General features: G+C 42.8%; 1 protein-coding gene across 1 annotated transcript; it reads left to right on the top strand.

Annotated features, from left to right (window-relative positions):
* The first annotated feature begins 435 nt into the window (after window positions 1–435).
* Window positions 436–5,510, top strand: LOC106605663 (TYRO protein tyrosine kinase-binding protein-like). The gene is made up of 4 exons (XM_014201539.2): window positions 436–780; window positions 4,017–4,163; window positions 4,291–4,355; window positions 4,500–5,510. Exons 1-4 carry the CDS (start codon window positions 735–737, stop codon window positions 4,554–4,556), a joined length of 315 nt encoding a protein of 104 aa, XP_014057014.1. The 5' UTR covers window positions 436–734; the 3' UTR covers window positions 4,557–5,510.
* The last annotated feature ends 13,274 nt before the right edge of the window (window positions 5,511–18,784 follow it).

The following is an 18,784-nucleotide window of genomic DNA, read 5'->3' as shown; positions in this document are numbered from 1 at the left end:
GAAATGGGTTTAGACAGGCCCATTGGCCCCCAGAAATGGCAAACTATACCAGCATTGTATGAAGACAATATTGGTATACATTACAATACAGTAACAGTAGCTGCTACTAATTGAACACTGTGTAGCCTCAACATGGTCAAAACTATATTGTGGATATCATGACTGGTCAGTCCTTGCATCCATAGCAATGTCTATGAATTTGAGAATGGTTACATTCCTCCAGCCACATCCCTCAGCTTTTTCCTGAAACAGGGGCAGGGAGAACACTTTGTTATTGTTTTAACTGCTGATTGCTGCTTTAAGTATGAATCTAAATTAATAGAAGTATTTCAGGAGGGTGAAAAAGTTATTCTGGGGGAGAAAGGTTTTTAACATTTGAGCCAATGACTATGGCTTGTCTTCTCAAAACGACATGCATGTTATCAATTTGTGTGAGCTGACGTGTGTAGAGTTCAACACTCATGTGGACATGACATCACAGGGGCAGAAACAGAAACCCACTCACTGGCTTCCTTGTCAGTCTGCTCCCCCTTCGCTCTCTCACACACAGGCACACAGTTACAGGACACACAGAACACTGTCTCGTGCACTCCTACGGTTTACATAGTACCTTGTCTGTTTCGCTAGCTCTACTACAGAGTCATTGTGGACAGATTACCTTGGACAAAGCACCAGGGACCCAGAGCCTTAGACCTCTCCTTTCCTCTAGTCTCCTTAGTAGGACCAGGCTGAAAATGGGCAAGGCACTCTGTATCATGGTTCCCGTGAAAGGAATGTTTGGTAAGTGGCTCTACATGTGGTCATATTATCAACAAACTATCTGTCGATAAGTAACTGCATGCTAAGGTTACGGTTAGGGTTAGAATAAGGGTTTGGCTAAGGGTTTGGGTAAGGGGTACGTTTAAGGATAGGATAAGGCTTAAGGTTAATAAATAGTTAGTTGACATGTGTCACGTCCTGACCCTTGTAAGAGGTAATTTGCCATAGTAGTGGTCAGGGCGTGACAGGTGGTTGTGTTGGGTGGTTTTGGGTTTTCTGTTTATATGTGGGGTTTTTCTAGTATTCTATTTCTATGTTTTGTTTTCCATGTTTTGGCCGGGTATGGTTTCCAATCAGAGGCAGGTGTCTTTCGTTGTCTCTGATTGGAAGCCATACTGAGGCAGCCTGTTTTCCTTTGGGGTTTGTGGGTAGTTGTTTTCCGTTTTGTATACGTACCTGACGGAACTGTTGGCTGTCGTTTTGTTATTTTGTTGAAGTGTTATCATGAATAAAATAAATATGAGCACTTTACACGCTGCGCCTTGGTCCCCTTTCAACGACCCCTGTGACAGAACTACCCACCACCAACGGACCAAGCAGCGTGCATTCTCGAGGAGGAAGAGCAGGACCAAGCAGTATGGGTCAGAGGAGTGGACCTGGGAGGAGATCTTAGATGGGGCAGGACCCTGGACAAGCCCTGGGGAGTATCGCCGTCCGCAGTGGGAGATAGAGGCAGCGAAGGCGGAACGACGATACTGGGAGGAACGGCTAGGCAGGCCAGAAGAGGCCGAGAGGCAGCGGCAAAAAAACAATTGGGGGGGGGGGGGGGTCTCACGGGTAGATTGGCGAAGGCGAGGTTAAGACCTGAGCCAACTCCCCCTGCTTACCGTGGGGAGCGAGTGACGGTAGAAGCACCGTGTTATGCGGTGGTGCGTACGGTGTCGCCCATGCGCACTCACGGCCCGGTGCGCTCGGTGCAAGCTCCTCATCGTTGCCGTGCTAGAGTTGGCCAGCAGCCAGGGAGAAGTGCACCGGTTCAACGTATCTGTTCCCCTGTGCATCTCTTCGGCCCAGGTTATCCTGCACATGATCTACGCACGGTACCCCCCATGGCTCTAATATATGGATTTCAAATGCCTGGGCAGGGATTCAGCCATGGGTGGGCCTGGGAGGGCATAAGCCCACCCACTTGTGAGCCAGCTCCATCCACTAGGGAGCCAGGCCCAGCCAATCAGAATTAGTTTTTCCCCACAAAAGGGCTTTATTACAGACCAAAATACTCCTCAGTTTCATCAGCTGTCTGGGTGTCTGGTCTCAGACGATCCCGTTGGTGAAGAAGCCAAATGTGGAGGTCCTGGGCTGGTGTGGTTACACGTGGTCTTCGGTTGTGACATACATCCAAATTCTATGAAATGACGTTGGAGGCAGCTTATGGTAGAAAAATTAACATACAATTATCTGGCAACAGCTCTGGTGGACATTCCTGCAGTCAGCATGCCAATTGCACGCTCCCTCAAAACTTGAGGCATCTTTGACAAAACCGCACACTTTAGAGTGGCCTTTTATTATCCCCAGCACAAGGTGCACCTGTGTAATGATCATGTTGTTAATCAGCTTCTTGATATGCCACATCTTTCAGGTGGATCTATTATCTTGGCTCGGAGAAATGCTCACTCACAGGGATGTAAACACATTTGTGCACCAAATTTAAGAAAAATAAGCTTTTCTGTGCGTATGGAACATTTCTGGGATCTTCTATTTCAGCTCATGAAACATGGGACCAACACTTTACATGTTGCGTATACATTTTTGTTCAGTATAGTTAAGAAGCTGAGGATAGAAATAGGCTTCTTCTATAGAAATAGGTCCTGCCTCTCGCTAAATAGTAGAAAGCAGATTATTCAGTCAACGTTGCTATCGGTCTAGACTACGGTGACTATACGAACGCAGCTACCACTTCGTTAACGCCATTGGATGCAGTTTGTCATAATGTACTGCGCTTTATTACTGGTGACAATTTTATTATAAATCACGGCATTCTCTACTGAAAAGTTGGTTGGCCCTCTTTGATGTCACGTAGGTTGAAACTGTCACGTCCTGGCCAGTATAAGGTTAATTGTTTTTGTAGTTTGGTCAGGACGTGGCAGAGGGTATTTGTTTTATGTGGTTCGGGGTGTTGTGTTTGTGTAAAGGGTGTTTGATTTAGTATTTCTGGGTTTTTGGTTGATGGTCTATGTGGTTGTATTCTATGGTTAGTCTGGTGTGTGTGTTTCTATGTTTGGTTAATTGGGGTTGGGACTCTCAGTTGAAGGCAGGTGTTGTCTATCTGCCTTTGATTGAGAGTCCCATATATTTGGGTGATTATTCTGTGTATAGCCTTGTGCCTTACCAGACTGTTTATTTGTCGAGTGTTCGTTTTTTCGTTATTTGGTATGTTCATTTTTGAGAGTAATTAAAAATCAAGATGAGCATTCACGTACCTGCTGCGTTTTGGTCCTCATTCACCGACAACAGCCGTGACAGAAACATTGCTATGGTTTCATTTATATAGCCCTTTGACAAAAAGTCCCACTGTAACAAACATAATTACTCAACTTTAGACATAGAAGTTACCACAACCGGTCTCAAGGATGGCTAACTCTGGAAATTCCTTTGGTCTGTACTGAGTTAGGTAAATCAGCTTTTAGTTTTCTTGCATGTTATTTGTGGAACAATCTTCAAAATGTTCTTAAATGTGATGTTTTGGTGACTCTTGGGCAATTCAGAAAGCCGATTGAGGACCTTATTACTGATTGTGTTTGTTTTTTGTAACTGCTTGTGTTTATATTTTGATGTGTGTGTTTTGGCTCATCTTTAAAAGATAACTTTGGTTTCAGTACGACTCTGATAAAATAAAGGTTAAGTAAATAAGTCAGCAGTAAATATTTTCTAAAGGACACAGTAGGAGCACTTTTCTAAAGGACATGTGTCTAGTGTTAGAATTCGTTTTACTTAACAAATTAAAATGATAGTTGAAATAAAGTCTGTGTTGACTTTTTGAAGTGTTTGTTTGTGCGAGTTGGTGTGTGTAAGCTGGGGGTGAATTTATAAGAAATGTACCCAAAAAGAAGAAGTGTCCTTATTACAGAGTTTTCACCTGCATTGGAGTCATTCAAGAGATAATATCCAGTACATGTTCTGTTGTCTGCTTTAGTAAGTGAATTACCAAAATCCACGTTCTGACTATGGTCAGTAAGCAGAATGCTCTCTCTCTCCAGACTGTGGCCAGTGCTATCAGATAGATATGGGGGAATTGGTGGGCATCATCGCCTGTGACATCATCCTGACCCTCCTCATCGCTCTCGCAGTGTTCTGTTTTGCTTCATTGCGGAAGAAGAGGAGTCAACAGGAATCCAGACTGGAGGGTGAGGGGTGTGTGTGTGTGTGTGTGACTCTGTGTGTGTGACTGTGTGTGTGTGACTGTGTTTGTGTGTGTGCTTGCATGCATCCTCCACTCATCCCTAACCCCTCCTGTTTGCCATCTCTCCTCAGGTAAAGGGAAAACACTCACAGCATCAAAAAGGAAGACAGTAGAAATCACAGAGTCTCCCTACCTGGTACAGAGGCACTAACCATTGTAGAGCACAGTCCTCAAAGCACACAGAATATACATTCATACGGAGTAACTGTTCATGTCTGGTGTGAAACATTTATGATTCCTTCCCTGTTGAATTGTTTTATTTTTGCCTGTACTGTTGTAGGAGCTGCATGGAATTCAGTCAGACGTGTACAGTGATCTCCAACAGTTTCGGAAATGAGACTACTTTTTTGAATGGACTGCATGTATCTTGCTGCCTGGTGCTTAAATCTGACAAGGACTGAAATTTGCACATCTGGGATTTATATTTATACTCATCTCCTCACTGTTATCTTTCAACTTTTGTGTGTCTGTCTAATTGTACAGTTAATAGAATAGCATAAGACACATTCAAGAGATATTGTATATATTTGACATAAATAGACCTGTTTACGTTTGTTTAATAGGATACCTTTTATAGTGTTTTTAAAAAAATCATTTACATGCAATTACATTGCATTATACATCTGTAATTTCTGTTGATTAATGGGGTTATTTTATTCTATATTTCATAAGCTCATCATTTGTATATTACCAGAAACAGTTCATGGAAGCACCATTAATATTGCCCACAGGATGTTGGTGGCACCTTAATTGGGGAGGACTGGCTCATGGTAAAGGTTGAAGCCGGATAGGTGGAATAGTATCAAACACATGGTTTCTATGGGTTTGATGACATTCCATTTGCTCCTTTCCAGACAATTTTATGAGCCGTCCTCCCCTCAGCAGCCTCCACTGATATTGCCTATTATTAATATTAGTCATATGGTCTGAAAAACTATTAGTCAACTGGGATGAAAAACTTCCAGAAGATATTTTAAGTTGAGTTTCTGTCTGCTCCTTGTTAGTCATAAGATGGAGTCCCTTACTCACTATAAACACCATGGTTGTGGTCAATTCATAATAATGTTAAGATAAAAAAAGACTCTACATCCTCTTTGAAAATAATAAGAAATGAATATGAATGGGACTATTAATAATTGCCTATGCCTGGAATGTGTTCGCCCGGGCCGATGTGGGGACTTTAGGTGTTAAATAAATAAAATCAAACGATTTTGGAGCCCAGTGCTGTTTATTGTATTGGTGAGGTTGCTACATATCAAATAGATTGTTCATTGCTTTTATTCACAACTAAAGTATGTCTCCATTTCTAAAATAAACATGAACAAAACTTTTTTACACCTACTTCAGATGTGTTTAAATCTTGAATGAATTGCATCTTTCTAATACTGACATGTTGAGGTAGGTTGTATAATCAAGTAACATATCTAATCAAAACAAAGACACCACTGTTAGTCACATGTTTGCCCTTACTGTCGGGTTGGTGAGTTGTAAACAATGGATCGCATGTCTGCAGTGGGAAATTGATTGCGCTGCCACATTTGACTGCGCAGTCACTGGAAAGGGGGTAAAATGTCACTTAATAGATCAAATCAAATGTATTTATATAGCCCTTCGTACATCAGCTGATATCTCAAAGTGCTGTACAGAAACCCAGCCTAAAACCCCAAACAGCAAGCAATGCATGTGAAAGAAGCACGGTGGCTAGGAAAAACTCCCTAGAAAGGCCAAAAACCTAGGAAGAAACCTAGAGAGGAACCAGGCTATGAGGGGTGGCCAGTCCTCTTCTGGCTGAGCAGGGTGGATATTATAACAGAACATGGTCAAGATGTTAAAATGTTCATAAATGACCAGCATGGTCAAATAATAATAATCATAGTAGTTGTCGAGGGTGCAACAAGCACGTCCGGTGAACAGGTCAGGGTTCCATAGCCGCAGGCAGAACAGTTGAAACTGGAGCAGCAGCACGGCCAGGTGGACTGGGGACAGCAAGGAGTCATCATACCAGGTAGTCCTGAGGCATGGTCCTAGGGCTCAGGTCCTCTGAGAGAAAGACAGAAAGAGAGAATTAGAGAGAGCATATTTAAATTCACACAGGACACCGGATAAGACAAGAGAAATACTCCAGATGTAACAGACTGACCCTAGCCCCCGACACATAAACTACTGCAGCATAAATACTGGAGGCTGAGACAGGAGGGATCAGAAGACACTGTGGCCCCATCCGATGATACCCCGGACAGGGCCAAACAGGCAGGATATAACCCCACCCACTTTGCCAAAGCACAGCCCCCACACCACTAGAGGGATGTCTCCAACCACCAACTTACCGTCCTAAGACAAGGCCGAGTATAGCCCACAACGATCTCCGCCATGGCACAACCCAAGGGGGGGCGCCAACCCAGACAGGAAGACCACGTCAGTGACTCAACCCACTCAAGTGACGCACCCCTCCCATGGACGGCATGGAAGAACACCAGTAAGCCAGTGACTCAGCCCCTGTAATAGGGTTAGAGGCAGAGAATCCCAGTGGAAAGAGGGGAACCGGCAAGGCAGAGACAGCAAGGGCGGTTCGTTGCTCCAGCCTTTCCGTTCACCTTAACACTCCTGGGCCAGACTATACTTAATCATAGGACCTACTGAAGAGATAAGTCTTCAGTAAAGACTTAAAGGTTGAGACTGAGTCTGCGTCTCTCACATTGGTAGGCAGACCATTCCATAAAAATGGAGCTCTATATCCTGCCTGTTTGGCCCTGTCCGGGGGTATCATCGGATGGGGCCACAGTGTCTTCTGATCCCTCCTGTCTCAGCCTCCAGTATTTATGCTGCAGTAGTTTATGTGTCGGGGGGCTAGGGTCAGTCTGTTACATCTGGAGTATTTCTCTTGTCTTATCCGGTGTCCTGTGTGAATTTAAATATGCTCTCTCTAATTCTCTCTTTCTCTCTTTCTGTCTTTCTCTCGGAGGACCTGAGCCCTAGGACCATGCCTCAGGACTACCTGGTATGATGACTCCTTGCTGTCCCCAGTCCACCTGGCCGTGCTGCTGCTCCAGTTTCAACTGTTCTGCCTGCGACTATGGAACCCTGACCTGTTCACCAGACGTGCTTGTTGCACCCTCGACAACTACTATGATTATTATTATTTGACCATGCTGGTCATTTATGAACATTTTAACATTTTAACATCTTGACCATGTTCTGTTATAATATCCAACCTGCACAGCCAGAAGAGGACTGGCCACCCCTCATAGCCTGGTTCCTCTCTAGGTTTCTTCCTAGGTTTTTGGCCTTTCTAGGGAGTTTTTCCTAGGGAGTTTTTCCTAGCCACTGTGCTTCTTTCACATGCTTTGCTTGCTGTTTGGGGTTTTAGGCTGGGTTTCTGTACAGCACTTTGAGATATCAGCTGATGTACGAAGGGCTATATTAAAATAAATTTGATTTGATTTGATTTGACTATAGGAGAAAGCCCTACCTCCAGCCGTTTGCTTAGAAATTCTAGGGACAATTAGGAGGCCTGCGTCTTGTGACCGTAGCGTACGTGTAGGTATGTACGGCAGGACCAAATCGGAAAGATAGGTAGGAGCAAGCCCATGTAATGCTTTGTAGGTTAGCAGTAAAACCTTGAAATTAGCCCTTGCCTTAACAGGAAGCCAGTGTAGGGAGGCTAGCACTGGAGTAATATGATCAAATTTTCTGGTTCTAGTCAGGATTCTAGCAGCCGTATTTAGCACTAACTGAAGTTTGTTTAGTGCTTTATCCGGGTAGCCGGAAAGTAGAGCATTGCAGTAGTCCAGCCTAGAAGTAACAAAAGCATGGATTAATTTTTCTGCGTCATTTTTGGACAGAAAGTTTCTGATTTTTGCAATGTTACGTAGATGGAAAAAAGCTGTCCTTGAAACAGTCTTGATATGTTCTTCAAAAGAGAGATCAGGGTCCAGAGTAACGCCGAGGTTCTTCACAGTTTTATTTGAGACGACTGTACAACCATCCAGATTAATTGTCAGATTCAACAGAAGATCTCTTTGTTTCTTGGGACCTAGAACAAGCATCTCTGTTTTGTCCGAGTTTAAAAGTAGAAAGTTTGCAGCCATCCACTTCTTTATGTCTGAAACCCAGGCTTCTAGCAAGGGCAATTTTGGGGCTTCACCATGTTTCATTGAAATGTACAGCTGTGTGTCGTCCGCATAGCAGTGAAATTTAACATTATGTTTTCGATTGACATCCCCAAGAGGTAAAATATATAGTGAAAACAATAGTGGTCCTAAAACGGAACCTTGAGGAACACCGAAATTTACAATTGATTTGTCAGAGGACAAACCATTCACAGAGACAAACTGATATCTTTCCGACAGATAAGATCTAAACCAGGCCAGAACTTGTCTATGTAGACCAATTTGGGTTTCCAATCTCTCCAAAAGAATGTTGTGATCGATGGTATCAAAAGCGGCACTAAGATCTAGGAGCACGAGGACAGATGCAGAGCCTCGGTCTGACGTCATTAAAAGGTCATTTACCACCTTCACAAGTGCAGTCTCAGTGCTATGATGGGGTCTAAAACCAGACTGAAGCGTTTCGTATACATTGTTTGTCTTCAGGAAGGCAGTGAGTTGCTGTGCAACAGCTTTTTCAAATTTTTTTGAGAGGAATGGAAGATTCGATATAGGCCGATAGTTTTTTATAATTTCTGGGTCAAGATTCGGCTTTTTCAAGAGAGGCTTTATTACTGCCACTTTTAGTGAGCTTGGTACACATCCGGTGGATAGAGAGCCATTTATTATGTTCAACATAGGAGGGCCAAGCACAGGAAGCAGCTCTTTCAGTAGTTTAGTTGGAATAGGGTCCAGTATGCAGCTTGAGGGTTTGGAGGCCATGATTATTTTCATAATTGTGTCAAGAGATATAGTACTAAAACACTTTAGTATCTCCCTTGATCCTAGGTCCTGGCAGAGTTGTGTAGACTCAGGACAATGGAGCTTTGGAGGAATACCCAGATTTAAAGAGGAGTCCGTAATTTGCTTTCTAATGATCATGATCTTTTCCTCAAAGAAGTTAATAAATGTATTACTGCTGAAGTGAAAGCCATCCTCCATTTGCGAAGGCTGCTTTTTAGTTAGCTTTGCGACAGTATCAAAAAGAAATTTCGGATTGTTCTTATTTTCCTCAATTAAGTTGGAAAAATAGGATGATCGAGCAGCAGTGAGGGCTCTTCGATACTGCACGGTACTGTCTTTCCAAGCTAATCGGAAGACTTCCAGTTTGGTGTGGTGCCATTTCCGTTCCAATTTTCTGGAAGCTTGCTTCAGAGCTCGTGTATTTTCTGTATACCAGGGAGCTAGTTTCTTATGACAGATGTTTTTAATTTTTAGGGGTGCAACTGCATCTAGGGTATTGCGCAAGGTTAAATTGAGTTCCTCGGTTAGGTGGTTAACTGATTTTTGTCCTCTGACGTCCTTGGGTAGGCAGAGGGAGTCTGGAAGGGCATCAAGGAATCTTTGGGTTGTCTGAGAATTTATAGCACGACTTTTAATGCTCCTTGGTTGGGGTCTGAGCAGATTATTTGTTGCGATTGCAAACGCAATAAAATGGTGGTCCGATAATCCAGGATTATGAGGAAAAACATTAAGATCCACAACATTTATTCCATGGGACAAAAATAGGTCCAGAGTATGACTGTGGCAGTGAGTAGGTCCAGAGACATGTTGGACAAAACCCACTGAGTCGATGATGGCTCCGAAAGCCTTTTGGAGTGGGTCTGTGGACTTTTCCATGTGAATGTTAAAGTTACCAAAAATTTGAATATTATCTGCTATGACTACAAGATCCGATAGGAATTCAGGGAACTCAGTGAGGAACACTGCATATGGCCCAGGAGGCCTGTAAACAGTAGCTATAAAAAGTGAGTGAGTAGGCTGCATAGATTTCATGACTAGAAGCTCAAAAGACGAAAACGTCATTGTTTTTTTTTTTGTAAATTGAAATTTGCTATCGTAAATGTTAGCAACACCTCCGCCTTTGCCAGATGCACGGGGGGTATGGTCACTAGTGTAACCAGGGGGTGAGGCCTCATTTAACATAGTAAATTCATCAGGCTTAAGCTATGTTTCAGTCAGGCCAATCACATCAAGATTATGATCAGTGATTAGTTCATTGACTATAACTGCCTTGGAAGTGAGGGATCTAACATTAAGTAACCCAATTTTGAGATGTGAGGTATCACAATCTCTTTCAATAATGGCAGGAATGGAGGAGGTCTTTATACTAGTGAGATTGCTAAAGCGAACACCGCCATTTTTAATTTTGCCCAACCTAGATCGAGGCACAGACACGGTCTCAATGGGGAAAGCTGAGCTGAAAGCTGAATGAGTCCCAGAAAGAGGGCCAATTATCTACAAATTCTATCTTTTGGGAGGGGCAGAAAACAGTTTTCAACCAGCGATTGAGTTGTGAGACTCTGCTGTAGAGCTCATCACTCCCCCTAACTGGGAGGGGGCCAGAGACAATTAATCGATGCCGACACATCTTTCTAGCTGATTTACACGCTGAAGCTATGTTGCGCTTGGTGACCTCTGACTGTTTCATCCTAACATTGTTGGTGCCGACGTGGATAACAATATCTCTATACACTCGCCAGTTTTAGCTTTAGCCAGCACCGTCTTTAGATTAGCCTTAACGTCGGTAGCCCTGCCCCCTGGTAAACAGTGTATGATCGCTGGATGATTAGTTTTAAGTCTAATACTGCGGGTAATGGAGTCGCCAATGACTAGGGTTTTCAATTTGTCAGAGCTAATGTTGGGAGCCGTCGGCGTCTCAGACCCCACAACGGGAGGAGCAGAGACCAGAGAAGTCTCGGCCTCCGACTCGCTTAATGGGGAGAACCGGTTGAAAGTTTCTGTCGGCTGAATAAGCGACACCGGTTGAGCATTCCTACAGCGTTTCCCTCCAGAAGCCATGAGAAAGTTGTCCGGCTGCGGGGACCGTGCGAGGGAGTTTATACTAACGTTACTATCTGTACTTACTGGTGGCACAGACGCTGTTTCATCCTTTCCTACACTGAAATTGCCCTTGCCTAACGATTGCGTCTGAAGCTGGGCTTGCAGCACAGCTATCCTTGCCGTAAGGCGATCGTTCTCCTGTATATTATAAGTACAACGACTGCAATTAGAAGGCATCATGTTAATGTTACTTAGCTTCGGCTGTTTGAAGTCCTGACGAACCATGTCCAGATAAAACCTCCGGGGTGAAAAAGTTGAATGAAAAAAGTTGAGTGAGGGAAAAAGTAAAAATATACGGTAATGAAAAAGTAAAAACCGTCAGGTAGCAAAGTAAGATCGGCAACAAAACGCACAGCAGCGTAAACAAGTCTGCAAATAGATTAATAGACCAGGCTGGTCTCATAGACTAGACACCACATAGTAAACAAAAATCTGGGACACTGAAATTAGTATGTTAAGTTTGGTATGGTTACAAAAGTATAACGCAAACCACAGACAACTTTAGCATTTCAGCTAATTAGCAACGTTGCGACTACTTACTACCTTTTATCTACTTTGCAACTATTTAACATGTTAGCTAACCCTTCCCCTAACCTTAACCCTTTAACCTAAATAATAACCCTAATCTTAACCAGTGGTGTAGTGCTATTTTGTTAGGTGAGGGAGCGCAAAAATAACGTTTTTTCCTCAATCAAAGTTTGTACTGACAGATGTAGCCAATTTAATATGTTTAAAATGCATCCTCCAATTGCAACATCTGGCTATGTCCACACATTTTGTTTCACGAACATTTTCTATTTTTAATACCATCAAACAGGCATAGGCTACCTAATTTCAAAATAGGCCATCATCACTGTCAATCGTGAATGATAATTCTTCATGTTTTACTGGTGAAAAGTCAAAACTGCTTCTTCATGCCAATCAAACAACAGTTTCATGGGAGTATGCATTTATATCTTCTTGAATTACTGTTTCTAAGTGAATTAGAGCAGATGGTGCTAACAAACTATTAGCCTTTCTTGTATTTTGTTTCAATCAAAGTATATATCCTGCCTAGTGACAAACTCTGTTGAGTTTTGACACATGATCATTTTTTTGGGACTATTCAGCTTCAGCTAACCATCCTAATATCTCATTAGAGATGAGGAGGTGCTTTAAGTGTAACAGTGACATTATAGGCCTACCATGCTATAGTATTATATTCTCTTCTGTTATGTAAAATGCAAGGGATCTTGCTAGACATTGATTCAGCATTGATCTAACTACTAAACGAGCACCATTTTGAGGAGTAATAATCTTTTATTTGTAATAATAATAATATTAAGTGATGAGTATGACCATTAGGCGTAGGCAACAGATCTTGATGAGATGTCATTTTAAGCGATTGGAGCACCCTTCGTGGTGTTGAAAGGACAGCGCAGGATCGCACAATTATGTTAAAGAGGGTTTAACCAACTTGTGGTGCTGGAGGATAGCTGAAGGAAAGCTCAGCGTTTTGGCCAGTTCAGGAACAAACAACAATAATCCTTCAGTAGGCCTGTAGCCTAATAGGCCTGTGACTATGTGTTATAGCTATTTGTAGGCTATAGCCTAATGTAAACACAAATACGTAGTGGTCACATATTGTTCTGGGTTCGACTGAGCAAGAGGGGGTCCGTTGAGTTTCATGAACATCGAGGCAGACACACTTTTTTCAATATTCTGATTGGCCAAAGTGCTCAAGCATCCGACAGGCCTCTGCAGTGCACACACGTAGCCTACTGTTGGTCATAATTCTTGACTACGCCACAGAGAAGACATGGAAGAAACCACCATTTACCTACCACTAAGCTGTTAAATAGTACCAGTCAAAAGTTTGGACACGTCTACTCATTCAAGGGTTTTTATTTATTTTTACTATTTTCTACATTCTGAAATAACACATATGGAATCATGTACTAACCAAAAAATATATTTACAATTTTTGATTCTTCAAAGAAGCCACCCTTTGCCTTGTTGACAGCTTTGCACCCTCTTGGCATTCTCTCAACCAGCTTCATGGAGAATGCTTTTCCAACAGTCTTGAAGGCGTTCCCACATATGCTGAGCACTTGTTGGCTGCTTTTCCTTCACTTTTCCTTCACAACCATCTCAGTTGGGATGAGGTCGGGTGATTGTGGAGGCCAGGTCATCTGATGCAGCACTCCATTACTCTCCTTCGTCAAATAGCCCTTACATAGCCTGAAGGTGTGTCTTGGGTCATTGTCCTGTTGAAAAACAAATGATAGTCCCACTATGCGTAAACCAGATGGGATGGCGTATCGCTGCAGAATGCTGTGGTAGCCATGCTGGTTAAGTGTGCCTTGAATTCTAAATAAATCACTGACAGTGTCACCAGCAAAGCACCCCCACACCATCACACCTCTTCCTCCATGCGTCACAATAGGAACCACACATGAGGAGATCATCTGTTCACCTGCTCTGCGTCTCACAAAGACACAGCGTTTGGAACCAAAAATCTCAAATTTGAACTCATCAGACTAAAGGACAGATTTCTACCTGTTCTGATGTCCATTGCTCGTGTTTCTGGCCCAAGCAAGTCTCTTCTTATTATTGGTGTCCTTTAGTAAGGGTTTCTTTGCAGAAATTCGACCATAAAGGCCTGATTCACTCAGTCTCTTCTGAACAGTTGATGTTGTGATGTGTCTGTTACTTGACCTCTGTGAAGCATTTATTCGGGCTTCAATCTGAGGTGCAGTTAACTCTAATGAACTTATCCTCTGCAACAGAGGTAACTTTGGGTCTTCCTTTCCTATGGCGGTCCTCATGAGACACAGTTTCATCATAACGCTTGATGGTTTTTGCAAGTGTACTTGAAGAAACTTTCAAAGTTCTTGAAATGTTCCATATTGGCTGACCTTCATGTCTTAGAGTAATGATGGACTTTCGTTTCTCTTCGCTTTTTTGACCTGTTCTTGCCATAATATGGACTTGGTCTGTTACCAAATAGGGTTATCTTCTGCAGGCACACCTGTTAATTGAAATGATTTCCAGGTGACTACCTCATGAAGCTGGTTGAGAGAATGCCAAGAGTTTGCATAGCTGTCATCAAGGCAAAGGGTGGCTACTTTGAAGAATCTCAAATATCAAATATATTTGTATTTGTTTAACATTGTTTTTGGTTACTACATGATTCTATATATGTCATTTCATAGTTTTGATGTCTTCACTATTATTCTACAATGTAGAAAATGGTTAAAATAAAGAAAAACACTTGAATGAGTAGTTGTGTCCAAACGTTTGACTGGTACTGTACATATTTATTTGGTTTGTAATGGAATTTTATCAGGAATTAAATCAAGTTCACTTAGAATTTATCAGAACACATTTTCCAGAAATATTTTTACCAGCTCCAAGTATTCTCAAATTGCAAAAAAAAGTGAGGGAGCACCTCTCCTTTGCACTCTGGCAGCACTACATCCCTAACCTTAACCCTTAACCCTAACCCTTAGCCTGGCTTATGTTAGCCACCTAGCTAACTTTATCTACACCAAATAGGAATTCGTAACATAAGTATTGCAAATTCGTAGCATATTGTACAAAAAAGCAATTTGTAACATATGATACCAATTGTAATTCGTAACATATCATAAGAAATGGATGATGGACAACCACAAATCAATACATACCATACCAAACATAATTTACTAATTTGAATTTCCAAATTTTCATTTACTTTGTTACGTCTACCCCTGAGTCCAGGTTGCATAGTGAGAGCAAAGGCGGGTTGTTGAGGAGAGCTGGGCAGGAGCATGATTCGACAGGGTTAGAGGTGATGGTCAGAGACTCAAGACTCCCGCCTTGTCTTCTATCTTTCCTAGGTTGGGTCAGCCTCAAAAACAAATTCCGCGACCTGCGTCTTCATAATAAAAGACACCGATTGCCCGGCGTGCCGACTGACTTGCCTGGCTGCTCTGTGAGAAGAGGACAAGGGCACCTGGCGAGGTGGGTCTTCGGTGATCTATTAGTCATGATGATGTTGATGCTGATCGTTGCTCTCAAGCCTTCTGTTCACTCGTATACATTTTCACTCTCTGGTTGAATTTGACTTTGTAGGGCTTGTGCTGAGACATGTTAACAGTTGCGTTTGCATTGAGAGTCATCCTCACCACTTTACCAGGTAACTGCATAACACAACTTATTGCATCTATGTTACTGGCATTTTATTAAATGGCATTTCAGTAGCATATAGCCTATGTTCTAAAATCACTCTGTTCTGTGCTTATATTTCTAAAGTTACCCAGGTGTCCTTACATTGCACACAGGTTATTTATATGGTATTGATCTGTGAGACAGGCAGTCAGCAGCAGGCAGCACATGAGGACACCCTGCACACATTTTTGGCTTCATCAGTATTGTTTGTGGTTTCTTCCAGGCTCTGGGGGTAGCAAGTGGACCGTGTCCTTCACCCGGAGAGAGATCTGTGTCTGGGCTGGGGCCACTGTCACTCTCCCCTGTTGGTATGACTACCCATAAGGACACACTGTCAGGAGGGTGATGTGGTTCAGGGTCTCTGGCTGGAGGGAGTTTGCCCACCACTCTGACTCCAGCTTGGTCAGCATGTCTTACAGAGGAAGGACAAAGTATACAGGCAGCCATAAAAGCTGTGGGATCCAGATCACCAATGTGAAGCTTGGCGATGCTGGACAGTACCACTTCAGGTTTGAGACAGACCACCCACAAGGACGACGTAGATGGTCAGCCACCTGAGAAGTGGCTGACCATCTACAACTTTGACAGGCAGCACGCTGGTACCTACACTTGTCGCCCAATCTCCCCACAGAATGTCCAGTCTCCGTCGCTGGGCGTGGCTCTGGGACGTGAGTAGTGTTTATGTTACTCAGTAACTACTGATTTATAATTTGACATTTGAATTTTTGTAACCTTATAGGGTTCAGTTAGTATTTACTTTCTATCCCTCTCTCTCTCTCTCCTATTCCTCTCCTCTCCAACTTCCTATTTCCTTTTCTTCTTTCCATTCTCTTCCCCTCTCTCTCTCTCCCCCTTCGCTCTCCCCAACTCTCCCTCCCCCTAGATACTCCTCGTTCCACAGTGATTGAGGTGAGTCCCATGGGTGTGGTAGTGGAGGGGATCTCTGTGACTATGACCTGCAGCGATAGTGGAGAGCTATGCCTGGTTCAAGGACAGGGAGAGTGGCAGCATTCCAGACAGCTTCAGACCCCAGCTCCACCTGAAGAGGGTGTCCCACACAGATCGAGTACTTTTGTGTGAAACGCAACCCACTTGGTACAGAGAGGTCCAAACCTGTCCTGGTCAACATCACATGTAAGGGCCTGGCTGTTGGTGTCTATAAATGTCTTTACATTATTATTATTATTACATTTGGTGACTAACATTGGCCTTTGATCATGACTCTCAGTCCCATTGCATTATACAGTTGAAGATGGAAGTTTACATATACTTAGGTTGGAGTCATTAAAACTTGTTTTTCAGCCACTCCACAAATTTCTTGTTAACAAACTATAGTTTTGGCAAGTCGGTTAGGACATTTACTTTGTGCACGACACAAGTAATTCTTCCAACAATTGTTTATAGACAGTTTATTTCACTTATAATTCACTGTATCACAACTCCAGTGGGTCAGACGTTTACATACACTAAGTTGACAGTGTAATTTAAACAGCTTGGAAAATTCCAGAAAAGTATGTCATGGCTTTAGAAGCTTCTGACAGGGTAATTGACATCATTAGAGTCAATTGGAGGTGTACCTGTGGATGTATTTCAAGGCCGACCTTCAAATTAAGTGCTTCTTTGCTTGACATCATGGGAAAATCAAAAGAAATCAGCCAAGACCTCAGAAAAACAATTGTAGACGTCCAAACGTCTGGTTCATCCTTGGGAGCATTTTCCAAATGCCTGAAGGTACCATGTTCATCTGTACAAACAATAGTACGCAAGTATAAACGCCATGGGACCACGCAGCCGTCATACCGCTCAGGAAGGAGACGCATTCTGTCTCCTAGAGATGAACGTACTTTGGTGCGAAAAGTGCAAATCAATTCCAGAACAACAGCAAAGGCCTTTGTGAAGATGCTGGAGGAAACAGGTACAAAAGTATCAATATCCACAGTAAAACGAGTCCTATATCGACGTAACCTGAAATGCCGCATAAGCAAGGAAGAAGCCACTTCTCCAAAATCGCCATAAAAAAGCCAGACTACGGTTTGCAACTGCACATGGGGACAAAGATCGTACTTTTTGGAGAATTGTTCTCTGGTCTGATGAAACAAAAATAGAACTGTTTGGCCATAATGACCATCGTTATGTTATTAGGAAAAACGGGGAGGCTTGCAAGCCGAAGAACACCATTCCAACCGTGAAGCATGGGGGTGGCAGCATCATGTTTTGAGGGTGCTTTGCTGCAGGAGGGACTGGTGCACTTCACAAAATAGATGGCATCATGAGGCAGGAAAATTATGTGGATATATTGAAGCAACATCTCAAGACATCAGTTAGGAAGTTAAAGCTTGGTCACAAATGGGTCTTCCAAATGGACAATGACCCCAAGCATACTTCCAAAGTTGTGGCAAAATGGCTTAAGGACCACAAAGTAAAGATATTGGAGTGGCCATCACAAAGCCCTGACCTCAATCCTATAGAAAATTTGTGGGCAGAACTGAAAAAGTGTGTGCGAGCAAAGAGGCCTACAAACCTGACTCAGTTACACCAGCTCTGTCAGGAGGAATGGGCCAAAATTCATCCAACTTATTGTGGAATGCTACCCGAGACGTTTGACCCAAGTTAAACAATTTAAAGGCAATGCTACCAATGACTCATTTCATACATTTTTTCTCCGTACTGGTCACCCATGGGAATCAAACCCACAACCCTGGCGTTGCAAACACCATGCTCTACCAACTGAGCCGCACGGGACACTATCCCTAAGAACTAAGTAATGTTCATATAATGGCTGGCTGTCCACTGTTCAGAATTGTTGTCTGGACTGAGCAGATATAACACTGTTTATTTTTTATTTTTTATTTCACATTTATTTAACCAGGAAGGCCAGTTAAGAACAAGTTATCATTTACAACTGCGATCTGGCCAAGATAAAGCAAAGCAGTGTGACAAAAACAACACAGAGTTACACATGGGATAAACAAACGTACAGTCAATAACACAATAGAAAGTCTATGTACAGTGTGTGCAAATGTTGTAAGATTAGGTAGGTAAGGCAGTAAATAGGCCATAGAGGCAAAATAATTACAATTTAGCATTAACACTGGAGTGATAGATGTGCAGATGATGATGTGCAAGTAGAGACACTGGGGTGCAAAAGAACAAAAAATATAAATAATAATATGGGGATGAGGTAGTTGGGTGCGCTATTTACAGGTACAGTGATTGTGAAGCTGCTCTGACAGCTGATGCTTAAAGTTAGAGAGGGAGATATAAGTCTCCAGCTTTAGTGATTTTAGCATTTCGTTCCAGTCATTGGCAGCAGAGAACTGGAAGGAAAGGCGGCCAAAGCAGGTGATGGCTTTGGATATGACCAGTGAAATATACCTGCTGGAGT

This window comes from Salmo salar, chromosome ssa05 (genome assembly GCF_905237065.1).
Source record: "Salmo salar chromosome ssa05, Ssal_v3.1, whole genome shotgun sequence".
NCBI classification, from domain to species: Eukaryota; Metazoa; Chordata; class Actinopteri; order Salmoniformes; family Salmonidae; genus Salmo; species Salmo salar.
This window is presented reverse-complemented; position numbering and strand designations above follow the sequence as displayed.

Coding starts and splice junctions, on each gene's coding strand:
- LOC106605663 (XM_014201539.2), top strand. CDS start 735: ATGGGCAAGGCACTCTGTATCATGGTTCCCGTGAAAGGAATGTTTG. Junction 781..4,016: donor TCCCGTGAAAGGAATGTTTG/GTAAGTGGCTCT, acceptor CTCTCTCTCCAG/ACTGTGGCCAGTGCTATCAG. Junction 4,164..4,290: donor ACAGGAATCCAGACTGGAGG/GTGAGGGGTGTG, acceptor ATCTCTCCTCAG/GTAAAGGGAAAACACTCACA.